Below are 22,626 nucleotides of genomic sequence, written 5' to 3'. Positions count from 1 at the left end.
CGAACATGTTTTAATTTAGATAAAATTAAACAACAACAAAATCCCCTGACACTTTCTCAAGATGAATCTTTTGTGGAATTCTACGAGCCCAACATGGCAATACTCAAGCGACCTATGGAGCCTGTGTTTCTTGAGGTGGAGCTGAAAGATGAGAGACCTGACACTGAGTTATACCTGGAAAACTGCTGGGTAACCAGGTCTCTAGACCTCAACAGCACCCCAAGATGGAACATCACTGTGGATGGGCAAGTAGTTATTGAGTGACCAATGTGCTCATCAGCAAAGCCCTGATTTCTTCTAGACCTGTTGATCTATTCTCTTGAACAGGTGTGAGATTAACGGCAGTGAGTATGTTGCGGAGTTCTGCCCAGTGGCTGCTAGCCCCAGGGTGAGACACCCTTCTCATTTTAAAAGGCTAGCAGTAAGAACCCTGGCACGTCGACTGGAACAGGTAAGAATAAGTGAAAGGCTCACCTCCCACTCATGGACCCTATCCTCTGAACTTCTTAAAACCATTTTAAAAATAGCCGATTTAAACACCTAACAGACTTAAGACCTAGCCAGCATTCAACCAAGTTGCCTGACTGGTGTGCAGCTTTAATTTAGTTCTCTTCTCAAATCTGCTCTGCAACACAGTTTCAGTGACTTGAGATTGGACTGGCTGAAGTAAACAAAAGAGTTTGGTATGTAAACAAGATTTTTATATGGTGTTTCTGACTTTTTATAGGATCAGATTCCTAGAACTTCAGCTCAAAATGTCTAGAACAGAAAAGTCAACTTATAGGCCATAATATCCACATGAAGTTCACATCTGTTGTCTCCCATCTGTCCCAGCCAGTCAACCATCTCCTCAGATGCCAGCTCAATGTGCAGGGAAGCAGAGACGTGTGGGTTTGGTCTTAACTTTTGAGGTTCCGTCTGCCTCTAACAGATCTAAGAAGAGCAAAGAAAACCCCAGGACAGTCACCTGGCGGTGCTTTGCACCCGGCTGAGTGGACTCCAGCACATGTACTGATACGAGCCATGTCAGTACCCCTGCCTGGGCAGCTTAAGTAACCACAGAATTTTTTGACTTGGCCTTTCATAAGCAGTTCAACTCATGAACTTGCTAGAAATTAACATGATGCAATTCTGGCTTGTGCTGCTTCCTCAGTGTGCAGCTGCAACTAGCACTAGATTGAGTTTCTGTCTAGCTTTGATACGTAGCCTCACTGCAGCTTGTGAGGTTTTAACTTCTCCTGTCTCAGCCTCTGAGTTACCAAACTGCCTGAGGGTTTCTTTAACACCAAATCTGAAATTCAAGGCAGGTTCAGCTAGAAGGTGCCATGTGCAAGTGTTCAGACAAGCCTAAATCTAATCATCTGTAAATTCTACAAAAGGTGGACAAAAGACAAAACGATGCTCTGCGAAGCAGGATTTGATATGGACCAGGCGGTACTTTTCCTTCTTCTCAGGTGTATGTGCACTGTTTGGTGGCAGCGTGCTCTCCTACCAACACACTACCTGGCAGCCCCTGCAGAGGACAGTGCAGCTCAAGCAGGAAGAGGAAGGGTAGGTGTTCAGGAGAAAAAGAGTCATTGCAAAGCACTCCTGACCTGATGTCTTTTAAGGGATTTAGGACCTCTGGGTTTAGCATCTGAAAAGCCTTGAACGCAGACTGTGTGACATTACCATTAGTTCATGCTTTAATACATTAGCATGCAGCATGCATGTATCCTTTCAAAAATACACAAATACACCGTGTATCATTCTCAGCCTTTCCAGGTCACTGTTCAGCCAATCTCCAGGGCTACGTACTTGCTGGACCAGTCTGGATTGTTGATCCAGATCTCAGATGACACATGTAAACTGAATTTGGTAAGAAAGAACACCGGGCCCTGCGTACTCACCTAGAGAGGTCACCATGTTTTGTGGCACAAGCGACGAATAGCTTGTCCTTCAAGACCTTAGAACAGTAAGTTCTGGAACAAGAACTAGGGAACAGGCAGGGGTTGCAGTCTCCTGATCTAACCTTGAGCCCATAAGAGAGGGAAGAAGGAGAGCTACCTGCCAAGCCAAACACAGGTGGCATAGCTCTGCAGAAGGTGCCAGCAGTAGAGCAGGGCATGTTGGAGTTGGGCTGTAGCAGGCAGTTTTGGAACCAGATATTATTTCAACAGGTTTTCAACTGGACCGCCCCCAGTCTGAAAGAAAATGGGTCCAAAATTTTAGAAACAAACACTAAGGCACAAATCACTGCCATATTCCAAATTTTTTTGAAGGGTCCAAATCCTCCAAACTGTTAAGATTTACCCTACAGAATGAGAGCTATTCATCTGTGTGCTCCAGCCTCGCTCCTCACCTCACTCTGTGTGTGTCTCCAACAGCACATGAAGGCTCTGCTGTGCTGGCTGCTTTCTGAATGGTGCAGCTAGACACAGGAGCTACCTCTTTCAGTGACCACCAGAATTATCTTGCTTGAAGTGAAAAGACCAAACGGATGGTACTCAGGACAGTACTACAACACTGGAAAGTGCTAGGGTCTGCTAACAGGATTAGTAAGTGTTGTAACCTGTTGCTTCACTGAAGTGGCTACAAAAGAAAACTTACCAGAAAATAACCCAAGGCTGCAAAATAACACTTCTTGTTTCTTCCAGCTGTTGAAATACGGACTCGTAGATCACTAAAATTATTCCAGCCCTGATTACAGCTGCTTCTTGTAATATTTCATAATGTGACTGCCAATCCTCCCATGTGAATGTAAAGTGCAAATCTGAAAAGCCAAATAAAAATACATACAAAGTAATGTAAGTGCAGAACATCTCATTGCTAATGTGCAACAGCAACCATCTGGTGTACCAACATCGGCTTCAAAGAGCCAAGCAATCTGCTACTTAGGGCCTCTTCCACGTGCAACACAATGGCATAGATTTTTTCCCCATTAATGCAGATTTTTGTCTATAACATTACGTTGACCTGAGTGTCTTGGAAACCTGTTAGTTCCCCACTTTCCTCTCACCTGCCCCTGTATGGAAAAGGCTAACCCTACAAAATGGGAAAAGATGGATGCTCTAACATGAATAAAAAGGAAAACTTACCTGGTGTTTTGTTTTTCTGTGCCCAGAGAAAACATTTTTTAATTATTATTTTCTAGGAATCAAGGACAAACCAGACACATTACCACCTGTAATCACTCTCAGGATGCACCCACACTGTAACTGAAGGTGTGCAGCAGCACGAGTAGGTGTTCGACAGCGCTGGAGAGGGGGCAATCGCACCGATGCCGATGCAGGCGCACACGTGTGCAGTCTCCGGTGGGTTTGCACAGCTCGTACAGCCTGTCTTCGCAGGCTGGCTGGTTACACACGCTGATCAGTGCACATACGTGGCACACTTCCCAAAAGCTGCAGTCATGCCTGTGATGATTGCTGAATAAATGTAGTCTTAAAGCTGTGTCTACTGAAGGACTAAATCTTGTTAAAAGGAACCAGAGGGTTCTGCGATCTCAAGACCCCCTTCAGCAGCAGCCTGGGAGATGCCTTCCTCTCTGCTGTATGAGCAGTGCACTCTACTGTCCGGAGCTAACACTGCAGAGTCAAGCAAGCTTACAGCCTCCACACATTTTCCAAGAGACCACGTTCCCCAGGTTAAGGCTAACAGTAAGAAACTCATCAGTTTAGGTCAACTTTCTATTCATCTAAAAAGTAGTCCTTCTGAAATCTGTAAACTGGGACCAAGGTTAAATAATAATAACTAAATGCTAGCTCTTCTTTTCCCATTGCTCACGGGTCACTGTCTTGTTCCATGCAGACCAACACCAGGCCCGGTGTTGCATCACTCAGGTTTGCTCATCTGCAGTCTTGCAAAGCAGATTCAGGTAAACTTACCTGCAGCAAGTGGGATATCCGAGATCTTTCCCTTTTGTCCTGGAAAGCCAGGAAGGCTTCCAGCAGCATTCCATACTTGTGGTGGACCTCCACCTTGACCAGATCTCACAGCAAACTTTTTTCATAAAAAGCAACCAGCCCTTCCATCATGCACAAAAGCTACAGGCTGCGGTTGAATCTGTTTTACTGATCCAGCCTCTGCCTCTATTAAAAGGATTAGGCAGACTGACAGTAACCTGCTAACACAAAATAATATAGAATATTACCCTTCTACGAGCAATCTTCCATTTTAAACATCGTTTTTGGCTCTTTCTTAACCCTTCCCTTTCTGATAGTCAAGGGAGAGCATGACTGTATTGGGATTGAATGGCAAGGTTTTGGTAGCAGAATGTCTACAGGGGTGGCTTCTGTGAGAAGCTGCCAGAAGCTTCCCCCATGTCCCATAAGCCAATGCCAGACAGCTCCAGGATGGACCCGCCACTGGCCAAGGTCAATCAGCAATGGTGGTAGCGCCTCTGTGGTAATGTATTTAAGAAGGGGAAAAATAAACCGCACAACTACAGCTGGAGAGAGGAGTGAGAATATGTGAGAGGAACAACCCTGCAGGCACCAAAGTCAGTGAAGAAGGAGGGGGAGGAAGTGCTCCATGTGCCAAAGCAGAGATTCCCCTGCAGCCTGTGGTGAAGACCATGGTGAGGCAGGCTGTGCCCCTGCAGCCCATGGAGGGTAACGATGGAGCAGATATCCACCTGCAGCCTGTGGAGGACCCAACACCAGCACAGGTGGATGCCCAAAGAAGGCTGTGACCCTGTGGAGAGCCAATGCTGGAGCAGGCTCCTGGCAGGACCTGTGGCCCCATGGAGAGGAGGCCATGCTGGAGCAGGTTTGCTGGCAGGACTCGTGACCCCGTGGAGGACCCATGCTGGAGCAGCCTGTTCCTGAAGGGCTGCACCCCATGGAAGGGACCCACACTGGAGCAGTTTGTGAAGAACTGCAGCCCGTGGGAAGGACCCACATTGGAGAATTTAATGGAGAACTGTCACTCTTGGGAGAGACCCCACGCTGGAGCAGGGGAAGAATGTGAGGAGGCCTCCCCATGAGGAAGAAGGCGCAGCAGTGACAAGGTGTGATGAACTGACAGCAACCCCCATTCCTCATCCTCCTGCACCGCTCAGGGGGAGGAGGTAGAGAAATCAGGAGTGAAGTTGAGCCTGAGAAGAAAGGAGGGGTGGCAGGAAGGTGTTTTCAGATTTGGTTTTATTTCTCATTACTCTACTCTGATTAGATTGGTAATAAATTAAACTAATTTCCCCAAGTCAAGTCTGTTTTGCCCATGATGGTAATTGGCGAGTGATCTCTCCCTGTCCTTATCTCAACCCACGAGCCTTTTGTTTTATTTTCTCTCCCCTGCCCAGGTGAGGAGGGGAGCAGTAGAGCGGCTTTGGTGGGCATCTGGCATTCAGACAGGGTCAACCCATCACAAAGACCCGCATAGCTGAGCTTGATTGATGCAAAGGTGTTCATTCCCCACAAAATTTGAATAGCGCACCTTTTACCACTAATTTACTTTACCAAGGTTACCTATTAAATGGGACAGTGCATAGCGCAGACCTCAGCTCTAACAGCCAGAGTTTCAGGTTTTTAATGCTGACTTACCTCTGCTGTCCACCCGGAGGGAAAGCACATGGAAGAACATATTCTGGCCACTTGATGACCTGGCCCTTTCCCCACAACGCGCTGCAGCTTTCCCTTCGGAATGGCTCTCCTTGTTCCTCATGCTGCATCTCACACTAAACATATATGGAACACTTTTTATACTGCTCTGTGCCTTGCTAACCTGGGATCTAGTGATCTTTTCCTACCTTTCTGCACAAGCAAGGGAAAGGCCTTGCAACACTGCAAGAGGTGTGATAACTCCTCCTCCTGTGTTTCAGTAGAAGGACAAATAGGTTACTAGGGAAAAGCACAGGGTGATGGTGTTAATCTTTGCCTTGTTCTCTGAGCAAGTGAGATCTTGCAGACTGCCGTTCCAGATACTGAAGAAAAAAAAAAATCTGTAATGTATTGAGGAAATCATGTACTTTTGTAGGTTTAGAGGTAAAACACCAGAACAGTTACTCGTTGCCAAATGAACCCCAGCTATGGGGAACAAACTAAATGGAGGGGCTGCCAGTGAAGGAAAGAGTCAAGGGCTTTTGGAAAGTAGGTTTATAGGTAGAAAATCTTGGGAAAGTGGCTGTGAATTATTCACGTCTGAAACATTTCTGGGCAGAGACACAGTCAACGTACATTAGCTGCAAGCACCTGTTGGACTTACTGGTACAGCGCCATGCCTTTGACTAGCAAAGGCTTCGCAAGGGCAACAGGAATGACCCAGACGCTCTACAGAGGTCTATAATTTTCAAGCAGAGACAACCCCTAAAGCCCAGTGAAGGTGTAAAGCCACAGCACCCCTGCATTGCAAAGCATCCAAAGCACACAACCCCTGTGCCTTTTACAAGCTGAGAGGTTGTCTGAATTTCATGTGGAAACACTACATAAAAATAATTTTATTGCTCTCCATTAGACTTTTAATTCTTAAAAGATTACAAACCGGAAAGCTTGCAGGGCAAGGGGAGTTACTAAACACATCCTCAGGTTTTTTTTTTCCTATTGATAACAGCAGTTTATACCCTTTTGACAGCCCTGAGTGAAAGAACACCACATAACACTACTTAATGGTTTCAGACTGAAAACCCCAATTAATCTTGTGATGTAAAGCCAGAGAACTAAGTTACTTATGTGTGCACGTGAAAGGGGAAAATGCAAGTGAGAACCTTACTGGCCAAAATTACCTTGAAAGAATTCTAAATTGTGCCAAAATGCACCATGACAGCTCATCTTTTTACAGAAGAGAAGAGGAAATACTGCAGAAAAATCTGCGATAAAATTGCTCCCAGTCCAGTGAAATATTTCTGTGCCAACAATGCATTAGAATTAATTGGGCGATATTCACAAGATAACACAAGCTGGTAAGTAGCAAGGATATTATTTCTAGCATCTTTGTTTTCTAAAATACTTATTTACTATTACCCTTTTGATTTTTATCTGTATCGGGTCATTTAAACAGCATTCAGTGTAGAACCACATCGGTGATCTCTCATAGTGAAATTTCATAGGTCACATTGAGCTGTTCATACTGTCTTTAAAAATTTTCTTGGCATAGAAAGCCAGGAACAGGCTTAGTTCAAGCTCACCTTCTCACCATCAACCAAGAGTTGGTATGGTTTCTCAATTTTTGAGACTGAGGTGGCATGAAATGTGCCAAGTCCTTAAATTATCAATGTTGTTTTGGGGACAGAGCACTAAGATGTAGAAATAGAAGCAAAACACGTGCTTAATATATCCAGAAAAGTCCACAACTAAACTTTTTTTTGGGAGAAAAAAAAGAGTCATCGTTATAATACCAGTCTGCTTTCCAAACTCTAAATTACATCCTGCTATCACGCATCATATTTATATAACCTCCAAATGGCTGCTGTCAAGTGCCACAGCGCACAGGAGGTAAATGCACTGTTTTCTCAGCCCCCTGCTCCAAATCCGCTCACTGCGGCTGCTGCAGGGATTCATCCCAAAGCTGAAAGCGGTCTCAGCAAGGTTGCTGGGGCAGGTGGTCGGAGCCTCAAGTCAGTCGGTTCTCATGACTTACCCCAAAGGGTGCCACCATCTCCAGCAAGCCCTGCATTTGCGCAGGCTCTAGGATCATCCACAGAGAAATGCACCCCAAGAAGGAGAACTGTCATTAGCATAATCTATTTTTAAAAATATCCTAATGCTTATGTGGGCTATCAGAGTATTTTTATTAGAACTTGTGTTGCTATGAACATGCAAGGGTGTTCCTTACTGATGATTTATAGATTTCAGCACTGGCCCCCCCATCACGTGAGAAATGAAGCTGCCTGGGTATTGACAGCCAGTTCAGTCAGACAGATTTCACATTGTATTTTTCAAGCAATTGACCTTTCCAATAAAAAGGAGAAAGCCACAGTTCCTACTGTGAATAGCCCAACTACATCCTCTACCATAAGCTCTTCAAAGACAATCACGAGATAAAAAGTACATGTTCATTTTTATTCATTCACTTATGAATCTGTCCAATACTTTTAAAAGGAGATTACAAAATGTAGGTACGTTCTGTTCCTTCCTCTTTACATAACCTAAAACCACCTCTTGGAGTGAAAGAACTTAGACCGGACTAAATGCTTATACCACATTCCTCCCGTGAGGTACAGATGTCATTACCTAAAAAGATCTTATTGTTTTTGTTAAGTGTTTCTTAATACACAAATTCCCTGAAATGAAAAGAAAATCAGTTACCACGGCATCTCAAGGACAATACCTTATAATTAACAATTGCACTTTTAGCTTAAATCAAATATATATTTAAATGGGGACAAACACAATTGTTATTAAGACACTGTACTTCTCACAAGCTCCAATTTTAAGTATTTAAATGTATTATATAGTATTTCCCCATGAAAGACTGTTTAAAACAACCTGTGAAAGAATACGGAAACAGTTCTAATAAGAGAACTTCAGACTTCATTTCCTGTTATTGAGCTTCCACCATCTTTACAAAGTACTTCTGTACAAAATCTGTACAAGTATCTCACCTAGATCCAACATTATGCTTTTCCTCAACACTATCAAAAAAAATTTATTTTGCAATCATAATCCATTTTTAACTTATTTGCCCAAGAATGAGGTTTCTTCAGTAGGTTGTAACAGATGTAAATGATGTGTGTTTCATCCATCAATGAAAACATCACTAAGTGTTCAGCAAAACAGTTTCACACCACTAGCTGCATTTTCAGTAACCTCGCTTTTGTTTTTCTTCTTTATCAAGAATAGCCCGTTTTAGACTCAATGCAGCATCTTCAAACTGGGGGTTTAACTCTAATACTTTCCTGAAATCTTTCATGGCCTCATCAAAGCATCCTGTCAAAAAAAAAAAAAAAAAAAAAAAGAAAGAAGAAAGAAAGAATTATCTCTCTGTAACTACTGCTCAAACTCTCAAACCACAATTGAAGAGTGATTCCTGTGACTCCTAACCCTTTCACTAACAAAAACTAGCAGCTCTACTTCCAGGACCCACTACATCTGGATTCTCCAGAGGCCCAAGCAGGAATCAAAGGTCTTCAGAGCAAGAACCCAAATACCTGTTTTTGAACGTAAAAGGGGCAACCAACAGCCAGGCTGCTTTAAACCTGGAACACAGGCATACAGGCGTGCTGCTTCCCAGCTGGCGCCCTTGATCAGGCTCTGTTCTCCTAGTGCTCTCCCTAGCCCCCCAACTTCTGTCTTGACTTGGCAATGGCCTAGCTCCACAAAAGGAACTGCGGGTGGGGATGTGCATCATTTTCTTCTGGCATATTCAAAACTCAGGCAGCAAATTCCCCAGAGACAGCTGACTGACAGCCCACCGCAAGCTGAGGAGGCTGTGCTCACTATGGCTGCACCTGCTCACCAGAGGTTTTGTCTTAGGTTTAATGGCAACGTTTGAAATTAGCTAGTGTAACCCCTAATGCAATTTTTTCCTAAACTGAAACTGCAACTTTCCCCCGATTTTTCCCTGAATAGTATCGTTTCAAACGGCGCAGCAGCACATCCGCAAACAGGGACGTCCAACTGCGCGCAAAGGGCAGCCTCGAAGCTGAAACGCCCCGCGAGGCCTGGAGGAACGGGCGTGTCCGTCACCCCTTATCTCTGGCGTGAGCCTTTCCGCCGCCGGTGCCAGGCAGGCCCCTGCGCGTGTCAAACGGAGGCAGTTACAGCTCCGGGTGAAGCCGGGGGCAAGAGCGCTCCCTCCCTGCCCGCGCCTCATGGGGAAGCCGGGAGCGGGCCGCGCCGGGGAAGGGCGGACGCCGCCGGGCTCGGAGGGTGAGGGAAGGCCCGCGCCCCCGCGTGCCGGCCCGTACCCAGCCGGTAGAGCACGAGCCCGCGGTTGTAGTAGGGCACCTCGAAGGCGGGCTGGCACTCGATGGCGGCCGTGTAGTCCTCCACAGCGGCGGCGAACTCCACCTGAAGATACTTGATGAGGCCGCGGTCGTTCAGGGCCGTGGCGAGGTGGCGGCCGGCGCTGCGGGGGGACAGGTGAGAGCGGCCGTTAGAGCGGGGCCCGCCCCCGTGCGCGCCCGCCCGCCCGCCCCGCCCGGACGCGCACCCGCCGCCGCAGGCGATGAGGCGGCCGTAGAGCTCCTCCGCCGCCGCCAGCCGCCGCGCCGCCAACTGCGCCTGCGCCGCCGCCAGCAGCTCCTCCGCCGCCCGGCCCGCCATGCCAGCGCCTCCGCCCGGCGGCGGGCACACGTCACGCGGGGCGGGCGGGGCGGAGCGCGCGCCTCGGGACGTCACTGGTACGGCGGCGGCCGGAAGGGGACCCAAGGGCCTGGGGGGGGGGGGGGGAAGGGAAGGGGACGAATGGGGCGGGCGAAGGGCGCCGCCCGGTACCCGCCCCCTCCCCCCCGCGGGTCCGGCTGGTGGAGCGCCGAATGACGTAATTGGCACTGTCCTCTAATACACATTTCTACAAAAGAAGCTCAAATACCAGGACAAAAGGGAAAAAATTAATAATATGTAATGTTTTATATACAAAATGGGGTTTATTCTTACCGCCCCCCGGGTTTAAGTGAAAGACATTGCTGGCCGCGACCGACTGCGCGTAAGAGGCCTCGCGCTCTCCTCTCAAACGAACACGCACAACGTGAGGGTCAAGGGCCTGCGGCTGCTGCCGAGCCTTGGCACGTCTTGTGGAAAGCTGACAGCGCGGAGCAAGGGCCTGCAGCACTTCCAGAGCAGAGGCTCAAATCGAGCAATGAACAGAACATCGAAGTAGAACAGCATACACGAAGGCTTACGGACCTACAAGGATGACAGCTCAGCTCTTGAAATCTGTTCAACAGGCATCAGCTGCTCACTTCAAGCTACTTAAAATTTTGAGTAGCTGCTCACCAGGTTCCAGTCCGAAGGTTCACAGAGGTTTTTCCTCATCTGGTTGGAAACATCACCAAAGCTCAGGAACCCAGACGCAGATGCAGGGCACCAATGGCTACGTGTTTGCAAGCCCTTTATTGCTGTGGTGGGTCTAAATACACTTGACAAAAGAAAACAGCACAGATGTATGCCTAAACTGGTGCCATCGCTCTAGTAAAACAGTAGTGGAAAAATACATGCAATAATACTATCACAACTACTGTGGCATTATTTCCACTGAGAAATTACTTCCTTCAAGAAATTATGAATTTTGAGAAAACACAATAATTTCCTGTGGAATTACAAAAACAAAAAAGCCGGAGCTTGCTCAAAGTAAAACACTGAGATGAACCTACATTCAATTTGCATGGTTTTGAAACTAGGCCCAATTTACATTTAGAAAAGAATCCTCTTACCTTAAAACTTTGTAACAAAATGTAACCAAAAAGTTTGAGTCTGTTAACAGTTGTTTCTTCACATACATGGAACCAGCAAAGGTTTGTCTTGGGGGTTTTTTGTTCTAAGTGTTCCCCTAATAGTGGCACTACCTGTTACAATACAGTACCTGAGCTGTATTTTAAAATATAGTACATCAGTAACAAACAGTATTTTTAGGAGACATAACAGAGATGAGGATAAACAGTCCTTTATCGTCTGCTATGCTGCGCTGTGGCACAGGGGACAGAAGTTGTAATTGCTTGCTTCTTTGGCTTTCATGCAATGCTTACATACACTGCACATCCAGAATCGATACTCTAGGATAGGGTCTCCAGTTGCAACACATACAGGAAGTTTCCCGTCTCCACTATGTGAAAGAAAAAAAAAGTAAATAAACTGAAAGAATAAAACCATGATTTTAAAATAGCAATGAAGACTTGTTTTGTAGGAATTTGCAAAACAGCATAAAAACCTACTTGTGTGCCTTCGGCTAGTAACCATTGTGTGATGTTCATCTGTAAAATACCGCTTCTCTATTCATATGTGTGCTGCTTTTTGATTAGAAGTTATTAAATCATGTAACACTTCACTGTTAACATAGCCAAGTAGGTAATCTTCACACAACAGAATGCACACCCCCAGAACCACACAGACAGCAAATCAGGACCAGCAGATCCAAAAGATTAAGTGAAAAGAAGCAGTGAAGCCCATATAAAGGAAAGGTCCAATTAGACACCTGCACTATTACATTTATTCCTCTGAAGAGTCAACACAAAAGCCACTAGTGAGATTCAGTACATCTACACAGTAAAAATCAAACAAGACAGGTTAAAATCCCATTCATTAAAAAGAAAATTGATTCACAGTTTCTATACTCTCAAACTCTATGCTGTTAGCAGGAAACTTACGTTGAAGACACCATTGTGGGTACAGCCACCCCAAGGACTCGCCCTTCAGCATGCCCTTTGTATTCTAATTCTTTTACCTGACCATGTACTCACCATGATGATTGAGGTAATTCACGAAACACTGGAGACTTACTGGTTAATAATGGTTAAACACTCACTTGTTGACATTTGCATCACACCACAATGGTGAGGCAAACAGTATTACTTTCAGGCATGTGACACCTTATCAAAGGCCCTAAAACTCCTGGCCTCGATTCACGTGCATTTCAAATTCAGATGAAGTTATAACTTTATGCCCAGTTCCTGAAATACAGCCAGTGTCTATTCTCCCAAATAGAATAGTGTTGTATTACCCTTTCTGCAGACTGGCTAAAACCTGCATCATGCTTGCCCAATACATGGTTTAAGCAGCAAAGCACCTAATTAACGTGGTCACACAAAACCCACTACAACCAAAAATCAGACAACAGGAGGAAAACGGCAGTATTTCTACAGTATCATATAATCTAAACGCACCTCTCAAGAACGTCGTCCAGATCAGATTTTTTGTTAGACTTCGGACAATGTCTCGTGAATATCTCTAGAGCAAGGTCTTCATACTGTTGCCTCTGCTCTGGCTTAAGAGTTTCCAAGGATTCTAGTTTAACAAAGGCTTTTGAACAAGTATCAAATGCTCTATTTGCACATGCACAGAGTGCCAAAAGAGAATAGATTTCAACTGCAGGGATGATGTCTTCATAATCTCGCAAATGAAGAGCTAAGAAATGGAAAAAAAAATCCAAGGAAATTATTACTTGTCTTCTGAGAACTGCAAGCATCTGTATGAAGTATCTGCTACCAGTAGAGAGTATTAATCTTACAAATTGGACACAGTGAACCAAAGTCTCTTCGTTGACATGACTGTGAAGCTTGCACGGTTCAGCATTTTTAAAAAAAAAAACTTCCCAGTCAAATTCCCTTAAGTGTCTTTGAGACACTTTGCTTATTTTTTTTTAAAACACGTTAGAAGTATTTGAAACAGACCTTTATTACTTGGACAAAGTATAGGGCACTATTTGCTTCTCTAACTCCCACTTTTTTTGAAGCTCTACAGGGAGGTCAGATGTGAATTCAAGCATGCCTTATAATTTTAAGAAAGAAACAAAACAGTCAACAGAACATCTACAGAGATTGTCCAGTTTAACCAAGTAATATCTGGTAAGTTAGATTTGCATTGCCTCCAAGACAATGCTTTCCAGGTATCTTGGCTGCAGCCATATTCAATTCATTATATGGTTTTGGTTTAAACTCCATGGATCTAGCAAGAAAAGAAAAGTGTGCCAACTATAAATTAAATTATGTGCTGTGCAGGTCTGTAAAATTAGATAAGTTTCTTTACAGGGTTAAAAACGAAGTCCTACCTGTTTTAAGTGCTGCATCTACAGAGCCTTTATAGAGCTGTCTTTGTGCAAGTATGAAAAAATGGTAAGCCTCCGCTCCTCGCCAAGCATTGTCTGCAAAGCGATTAGTTGAAGAAAGAACATCATCTTCTAGAAAACCAGCCAAAGCTGAAGCAGTCTGAAAACAAAGCAGTATCACAAGTAATTTTTATACAAAACAGCAGGAAATGGGGGTATATGAAAAGAACTTTTCTGTGCTTGGTGATCACAACACTGTCTGTGCTAACTAGGGAAAACATGAAGACGTGGACCTAAAGTGAACATTGTTAGGTGTTTTATAGAGTGCACAGGCAGAACATACGGTAAAGATTTTCAAAGATTAATATCATATACATGCCTACAAATATATCCTGTGCACATCTGCAGACTGGTTCATAGTTTGGAGTAATATTGCATTTCAACACCAGAACACTTAAAACTTTGTTTAAACTATTTCATTTGTGCATATCACAGAATCCCAGAATCCCAGGTTGGAAGGGACCTCAGGGATCATCTAGTCCAGCCTTTCTCAGAAGAGCACAGTCTAGACAAGATGGCCCAGCACCCTGTCCAGACGACTCTTGAAGGTGTCCAATGTGGCCGAGTCAACCACTTCCCTGGGGAGATTATTCCAATGGTGACTGTCCTCAGTGTGAAAAATTTCCCTCTGGTGTCCAATCGGAATCTCCCCAAGAGCAACTTGTGTCCTTTCCCCCTTGTCCTCTCCATGTGACTCCGTGTAAAAAGGGAGTCTCCATCTTCTTTGTAGCTGCCCCTTAAGTACTGGTACACGGTGATGAGATCCCCTCTGAGCCTCCTTTTCTCAAGGCTGAACAAACCCAGCTCTCCCAGCCTGTCCTCACATGGCAGCTTCCCAGTCCTCTGATCATCCTGGTGGCCCTTCTCTGGACCCCTCCCAGCCTGTACATCCTTTTTGTACAGCGGGGACCAGAACTGTACACGGGACTCCAGGTGTGGCCTGACAAGTGCTGAGCAGAGCAGGATAACGATTTCTTTATCTCTGCTGGTGTTGCCGTTTTTGATGCAACCCAGCATCCTGTTGGCCTTCTTGGCTGCAGCAGCCACTGTTCACTCATGTTGACCTTTCTGTCCACCAGGACCCCCAGGTCCCTTTCCACAGAGCTGCTTTCCAGCCAGGTGGATCCAGTCTGTGCTGCACTCCTGGATTATGTTTTCTCAAGTGCAAGACCTCACACTTGTCCTTGCTGAGATTCATAAGGTTCTTGCTGGCCCACTCTTCCAGCCTATCCAGATCTCCCTGCAAAGCAGCTCCCCTTTCTGGAGTGTCTACTTCCCCACTCAATTTGGTGTCATCCACAAACTTCATCAGGCTACACTTGATGCCATTACTCAGACCACTTATAAAGTTATTGAATAAGATTGGGCCCAATATTGATCCCTGGGGAACTCCATTAGTGACAGGTTGCCACTTGGAAAAGGAGCTATTTACCACCACCCTTTGGGTCTGGCCTGTCAGCCAGTTCCCCACCCACTGCACCCACTTGTCTAGACCATAACGCATTAATTTCTCCCGGAGGAGACTGTGGGGGACTGTATCAAAGGCCTTGGAGAAGTCCAGGTAGACAATGTCCACTGCCCGCCCCATGTCAACCAGGCAAGTCACTTTGTCATAGAAGGCCACCAGGTTTGTCAAGCACGATCTGCCTTTAGTGAAGCCATGTTGGCTTTTCCCAATCACGTGCTTCATTTGACTTGTGATGGCCCCCAGGAGGATTCGTTCCAGGGACTGAAGTAAGGCTGATGGGCCTATAGTTACCCGGAGCCTCCCTCGAGCCTTTCCTGTAGGTAGGGGTAACATTTGCCTTCCTCCAGCCCTCTGGGACATCCCCCGTTCTCCATGACTTCTCGAAGATTGTGGAGAGTGGCCTTGCAATGATGTCAGCCAGCTCTCTCAACACCCTCAGGTGGATGTGTCAGGGCCCACTGATTTATAGGGGTCAAGCTCCTGTAGTAATTCATGTACTAACTCTTCCTTCACTGATGGTGGGTCGGTGTTTGGATCAACTGGAAATTTCGTTCCCAAAGCCTGGGACCCAACAGTGTTGGTGAAGACAGAGGTGAAGGTGTGAGGACCTCTGCCTTTTCAGCATCATTGGTGATTGACTCTCCTGTTTAACAGTGGGCCTATGTTTTACTTCTTTTTCTGCTTATGGTTGACATACCTGAAGAAACCTGTCTTGTTATTTTTGACATCTACGGCCAGTTTCAATTTGAGCTTGGCTTTTGCTTTTCTAACTGCATCTCTGCACGCTCTGGCAATGCCCTTGTAGCTCTCGACGGATAATCCTCCTCTTCTCCATCTCTGGTGTGCTTCCCTTTTGGATTTGAAGGGCCTGGCGTGGCAGAAGGGTGTGGCGTGGCAGTTCGCGCAGGCAGGGTGAGCAGGAGGGACGCCACAGCCCACTTGTAGGTCTACAGCTCAGGCAAGTGCTTTGGTCTCTGGCGAAATGGTGGGCACTCGCCTCAGAGCTAAAACCACTGTTCGTGTATCAAAAGCCCCTGAAATGTCAGATGCATCCACCCAGACGAATCTGGTAAGAAAGGACACACCAGTACAGGCAGTGGGTTGCAGCAAATGCCCAAACCCCAATTCTGATGAAAAGGTAAGTACCTGCACGAGGTGCGCACAGGTTGATGACCTGTTACGTCAGGTGGCTGAACTGCAGGAAACGGTTAAGAGGCTGCGCAGTATTAGAGGAACCTCTGAGGCAGAGATAGACAGGTGGCTTCAGAATCATGTTCCTGTGGCAGACACTGCCGAGAATGACGCACCGTGGACTCTGGTTACTCACAGGAGCAGGATTCGACATCAGCCCGCACCCTCCACCATCACAATCAGAGACAGATATGAAGCCTTAATGACTGAGGACACCCATGAGCAAGGTCTGCAAAGTCCCCCACAAGGGGAAACTGTACCAGCAACATACAGTGGAAATCGTAAAAAGAAACGATGAGCGCTCGTGGTGGGTGACTCTGTGTTGAAGGGTACTGAGGCACCCATCTGCCGACCTGACAGGGAGTCATGAGAGGTATGCTGCCTCCCAGGAGCCAAGGTCCGAGACGTTGCCGAGAGGGTGCCACAACTCATCAGGAAAACAGACTCCTATCCACTACTACTATTTCATGTAGGCATGAACAACACTGAGAGCCGTAACCTGGGCAAAATCAAGGAAGACTTTCGAGCCCTGGGGGAGCAAGTGAAAAAACATTGGCGCATATGAAGATGAAAGTGTGAGCAAGAAAAAAAGTTCTTCCATTTGCTTCCTCTGTATCTGGAGCCATCTCCCTGCTAAATTATAACCAACATAGCTTAATCTAATCACAGATCTCACTTTAGGATTGATACTTACTGCTAAATGACAGGAAAGTGAGAGTCTCACAGGAAAAAAAAAAACCTGGTGTTTCTTAGTATGATTTTCATTGTTAAAGTGAAAACATTAAGAAAAACACATTAAACTTAGGAAGGAAAATATCTGTTAATACATGATTTAAATCATAGGTTAGTGGTTGGACTCGATGATCTTAAGGTTCTTTTCCAACCTTAACAATTCTATGATTCTATGAAATGTTTTAAAATAATAATTCAGACATTTTCTCATGGAAGAGTTGCTTTAAGGAAAGCTTTGTTCTTAGTAGGAAGAAGTGTTATTAAAAAAAAACCATAATAGCCTCACATGAAGACAGCTTTATTTATCCTAATGAGGTAGCACATACCAGAATTCCAAAAGGAAAAGAAAAAAAACCCACACACCAAAAAACCCACACACCAAAAAACCCACACACCAAAAAACCCACACACCAAAAAACCCACACACCAAAAAACCCACACACCAAAAAACCCACACACCAAAAAACCCACACACCAAAAAACCCACACACCAAAAAACCCACACACCAAAAAACCCACACACCAAAAAACCCACACACCAAAAAACCCACACACCAAAAAACCCACACACCAAAAAACCCACACACCCCAATACTCTACCTCTGAACTTTTTCCTTTAACTCTTCCCCTTTGAGCATTCTGCATTTGTTCATGGCACTGTTCCATAAGTAAGGCTGATAATACGTAAAGCTTTTTAACTCGCAAAGGCTTTGTCCTTTTCTTTGCCTCTTCATCTGCAATCTTAAAAAACAAAACAAGGGAATTTAATGTAGATTAAAAAAAGAATATTAGAAGAGCTGATTTGTTCTCCTGGACAATTGCATGTTGGTACAAACCTAGGAAATCATGCCAAAAAACAATTCTGCATTTGAATGTAATAATTTAGACTGCAAACAGAACTAGAAATGAAAATATCTAAGTAAAGAACGCACATTATTTTGTATTTATTTACCTAACAAGTATATAAAGCCAGATTCTAAGGAAGGGTAAGTCAGTGTAGCCATGTATTAGTCTATTGACTTAATATAAAAATAAACTAAAAAATAGCAATTTTTAGACACTGAAGTTTAAGAAATACATAGCTTTCAATAAGGTCTGGTGACTTTCCCAGAAAAGAAGAATAGCTGTTGAAAGTAACATATATATATATATATATATTACTACAAATATTTACTGTAAAAATTATATATCACTCTTACAGACTTTATAAGCTACATACAAAAATCTCTGCAGTCAAACCAAATCTAAGCAACATCTTTATCTTAAAATTACACCACAGCAGTTTCTAACTGAAGGTATCAATTGAAGAAATACCAAAACCTAACATCTAGTTAACGATATTGCTATTTTTAAAAATAAAGGAGATAAAACTAATCTGCACTACATATAAGATAATGTGGACATTGCCCAGTAAAGGAGTAGAGCAGCCAGGCCTGGCTGCAATGCAGGGCAAGAGGACCTTTTCTGAGGTGCAGTTCATTCTGCAGTACATGCTGAAGTGAAAGTCTCAAATCTGATGGCTTGTGTCCTAAGTCTCCTCTCCACTGGCTACAGAGGACATCCAGACATCCAGGGTAACTATTTCAGATAGAGATACCTGAATTTAGGAGTTGGATTGATCTTTGCAGGATCCTGTATAACAACATCTGTTTATTGCCTGGACATTGTTAACACTACAATAACCCCAAGAAAATAAAAGTAGCATGAGAATAATAGGAGCCAGTCCAAAAACCCACTTATTTGACATAAAAATAAAACCTGCCATACCTTGAACATGAGTTTAGCAGCTTCAAAGAAATAATTGGCTTTACGATAGAGTTCTATAGCATCAAGGATTTTATTTTTTTCCAGTAAATGACTTGCGTATCTGGCTAACAAGGATCCAATCTCCTTCATATTGTGATTTTTAGCCAGCTCCACAGCTTTATTCCACTAGAAGTGAAAGCAGACAAATAACCACCTCATTTTTTCAAACACATTCTCAGAACAAACTGGTTATCCATGAGCAGTTGCAATACTTCATCACCATTTAGAACCAAGCTACTATAAAATTAAAGTAAAAAGCAAGAGAATACAAATGCTAACATCATTGCCAATCATGTGATACAGCAGGCCTGTGAAACAAATGCTGGACCTCTGTCCAAAACCACATACAAAGCAGTTGCTTCTACTTCGGTAAAAGCTTTGCAAAATCACTTCATTGCTGCTCATAGCTGGACACATGGATTTCAACACTTCTGACGTTACTAAAACCCAGACTCTTAAAAGCATGTCTAAAAGAGGACTTCAGCCAATAAGCTTAACGCACAAACAATAACACTTTACTTATCCTTCTATACACCTCACTTTGTCTGTGAATTTTCTGATCTTCAACAGTTTGGCTACTGTTTGCTCCAGATCAAAAGTTTGGCAGGACTGAGAAACTTAGCTGAATCTCGTACGTAACAGCCCTTCACATCCATGAACTAGGAAGTTGTTCACATAAAGACAGCACTAGCCAGTCCTGCCATTCCCACACATCAAGTTCCTCATGGCCATCCTTGGTTTCTCTCTTATTTGTGTCGACACAAAACTTTGTGCAGGGAAGTCGTACTGGGGAACAGCTCTAGCTGTAAACAGATTATTTTACAGAACAGCTCTTTTCCAGCTACATCCCAACGCAGCCACAAATACATTTGCATCTGTACAAGGAAGGAGGGGAATGTGGAAAATGAGCATCCAGAAGCTCCCCAGTCCTCCTCCCATTCCATCAGGAGGCAGCTCAGCCTAGCGCTACAAAGGCCACGAACGCCTGTATGCTGGGCATGCTTACCACACACACGCAGAAGTACCACTGCTGCACATAGCTGTTCCCAATGGTCTAATCCTAATTTCAGGTAACTGTCTTAAGCACTGAAGTATGAGTTTTCCAGAAATCATGACAAATAATCAGACACTTAACAAGGACTTGTATTTAACCAGGCATGAGGACAGAAATCTCACTGTTAAATTGGTATCGGTAAAGCAGATTATCTGCTGCTGTTTTACCTGGTTGAGATGTACACAGGTATCTACCGCATCCTTTGGTCGATTACATTTCAGAAAGGCCGACACAGCTTGTTCACACATCCCCACTCTTACGAACATATAAGCTATATCCTGCACAAAGCATCAGCACTGTGTTAAATTCACTTCCAGGTTTTTAGTACATTGCATAGCAACTGCAAGACTATTACATTCTTTCTAAATTTAATTCCAGAAAGCTGGGGAAAGGGGTTGTTTACTTCGCAGATTCTGTGAAGACAGCACACACGGTTGTAAGTCTTCAGAACAGTGTGCTACTTTCACACACTGCTGCTAAATTAAAAAAAATGTATTTAGAAGTTTTTCTTTCAGATCAAATCATACCACAAGGACTGTGTTGTAATTATTTAGAGTATTTCACAAACCTTTGCTATTAGAAAGAGGTTAAAAAGAAAGTGCTACATCTTGCTTTATTCAAACAACTGAAAATGTCATTAAATGAGCATGTTTTGCGTTCTTCAGGCATTTTGGATTAATCATATTGTTTTAAATTAGCTATTACTTAATAGGTCATTTCAGGCTGTAGCACTTACATCCACCTCCTTTCAGCAAAGAATCTTCAATTTTCATTGTACATTAGCATTCCCACCAGAGCTACCATGTAAGAAGTTAAACCAGGGACAGCAACCAGGAAGAATTTGGGGTGGGGGTAAACCCAGTGTAGACTAGATGACAAAATGAAAGCTAAAGTAGTGTCCAGGCCTGAGGAGTGACTTCTCAGTGAAGCATATCTATTTTAGACAGAAATGCCAGTTTGGGGAGGGAAGCAGTGAATTGTGACTTAGCCATGTGGCCATAAAGTGTGATGAATAATCAGGTCTTTCTGGAGAACCTGGACAATAAGGGAAAGGAATAATGATGGAGTATGAAAACAACAGTAATATTGGAGATCAATACCAAAGTAACACCATTACGTTTAAGTGAATCTGTCATATACTACATTCTTTCTTTCTTAATGCTCCCAAGATGGGAAATTTTAAATAAATAGCTGAGCATAAGACAAAGAAAAATAAAGGTGCTTTTTGCTTACAGGGAGCAATTTATTATTCTCTGGAAGTGAGTTAGCTAGATTCTCCAGTCCTTGGTAGTCCTCTAGCATGTAGTAACATTCAGCTAAGCGTTCCTGGTTTCGTCCTTGTACATAATACTGTACAGCATTTAACCTAATAAGGGAAAGAAAAAGTGGTGGCTTCTGATATATAAACACAAGTGAAGCTTCTCATTGTGTAAGCCTTTTGCATTTGTAAATTTAAAATGACATTATTTTAAATAGGTAATTGTGCTTAAGAGAGCTTTTGTAGCTAAATTTCACTGCTTATCTAAAATGCACTAGAAATTTTAATTTTCAGAGATCATATTGAAGTAGTAGCAAGACTGATTCTCTGACTAGCATGAGGTTACGAAGTCAAGGAATCTTAGATCATGGCTGATAATGGACAACTTACAACTAAACTTTCAAGAAAGGGCTTTACTGTTGTGCCTCCATATTTTAAAACAGAAGCACTAAGGTCTCCAAGACCATTCTCCAAAGCTACCTAAAGCATCTAAAAATCAACTTTCAAAACCTAATCAAAAGTTTTCAGCTGCTTTGGGACCCAAGTTCTTTGTGATATTATAGTTTGGGTAATTGCAATATGTAGTGGGAGCTGCAGAACTCTATGAGACAGTGTTCTGGATGCTAGAAGTTTACATGGGCTTAGAAGGCAACATGGGAAGTTCATGAAAGAAAATTTCTCTGCAAGTTATTAACTATGAATATATCACTTCTGGCTCAGTAAGTACCTGACAGCAAAATGTGTTCTGGAGAAATACCATTACATGTGTGCACTGTTCTTAAAATCTTCCTTGGGTGCCCAGTTCGGGCAATAGCTGGAGGCAGATCCAGGTCAGAGAGAACCCTGGAGCTTTTAAAATATTTGTAGGTTTAAGCACAAACTAGAAAGTTTGTGGCTAGTTTTGAAATTCGCTTTTGAAATTATTGTCTCCTAAATTTTTTTAACTGTTTTGTTTTTAATACTTTCTATATCCAGCCTAATACAACTGTATAGATATTTCTCTCCACCCCACCCCAACACCTTTGAAGCAAGCAGACTTTTGGCAAAACTGAGATTTTTATCACCTTCATTCTTTAGATGGCTGTTCAACAGCTCTCTGTTTAAAGGTACGTGCAGCAATGGAACCATAAAGGTCTGAGCTAAACCTCATCATTCCCAAATCATCCCATGTATTACATCCTGACTTCCCTGACATCTGTCCCTCCTCATAAATTAAGTCTTGTCATCAGTTTTCTCATTTCCTTTGTAATTTCTTTCTTACTAGGTCCTCTACAGAACATACCATTTCTGACGGTCTGCAAAATAATCTCCAATAGCATTGTGTGCTTGTTCAAGAAGGGCATCATCTGAATCACCTGAGCCAGTTTTCAATAGCTGCAATACTCGAAACCAATCTCCCAGTTTTATCCGTAGTCCAATGGCAAGATCTCTAACATAAAC

General features: G+C 43.8%; 2 protein-coding genes across 2 annotated transcripts in view; both read right to left on the bottom strand.

Moving 5' to 3' along the window:
- Positions 1-7,955: 7,955 nt before the first annotated feature.
- Positions 7,956-10,283, bottom strand: TTC32 (tetratricopeptide repeat domain 32). Its single transcript, XM_075086745.1, has 3 exons — positions 10,069-10,283; positions 9,824-9,984; positions 7,956-8,843 (listed from the first exon to the last, which is right to left on the bottom strand). Exons 1-3 carry the CDS (start codon positions 10,179-10,181, stop codon positions 8,716-8,718), a joined length of 402 nt encoding a protein of 133 aa, XP_074942846.1. The 5' UTR covers positions 10,182-10,283; the 3' UTR covers positions 7,956-8,715.
- Positions 10,284-10,951: 668 nt separating this feature from the next.
- Positions 10,952-22,626, bottom strand: part of WDR35 (WD repeat domain 35) — a 49,288-nt gene continuing 37,613 nt past the window's right edge. Inside the window, exons 20-27 of the mRNA XM_075086741.1 lie at positions 22,469-22,615; positions 21,162-21,294; positions 20,096-20,206; positions 18,836-19,000; positions 17,669-17,809; positions 13,621-13,777; positions 12,737-12,977; positions 10,952-11,679 (exon numbers count right to left, since the gene is read on the bottom strand). Coding sequence (XP_074942842.1) covers positions 11,532-11,679; positions 12,737-12,977; positions 13,621-13,777; positions 17,669-17,809; positions 18,836-19,000; positions 20,096-20,206; positions 21,162-21,294; positions 22,469-22,615 — 1,243 coding nt within the window. The 3' untranslated portion in view covers positions 10,952-11,531. The remainder of the gene's footprint in view (positions 11,680-12,736; positions 12,978-13,620; positions 13,778-17,668; positions 17,810-18,835; positions 19,001-20,095; positions 20,207-21,161; positions 21,295-22,468; positions 22,616-22,626) is intronic.

This window comes from Phalacrocorax aristotelis, chromosome 3, assembly GCF_949628215.1.
Source record: "Phalacrocorax aristotelis chromosome 3, bGulAri2.1, whole genome shotgun sequence".
NCBI lineage: Eukaryota > Metazoa > Chordata > Aves > Suliformes > Phalacrocoracidae > Phalacrocorax > Phalacrocorax aristotelis.
This window is presented reverse-complemented; position numbering and strand designations above follow the sequence as displayed.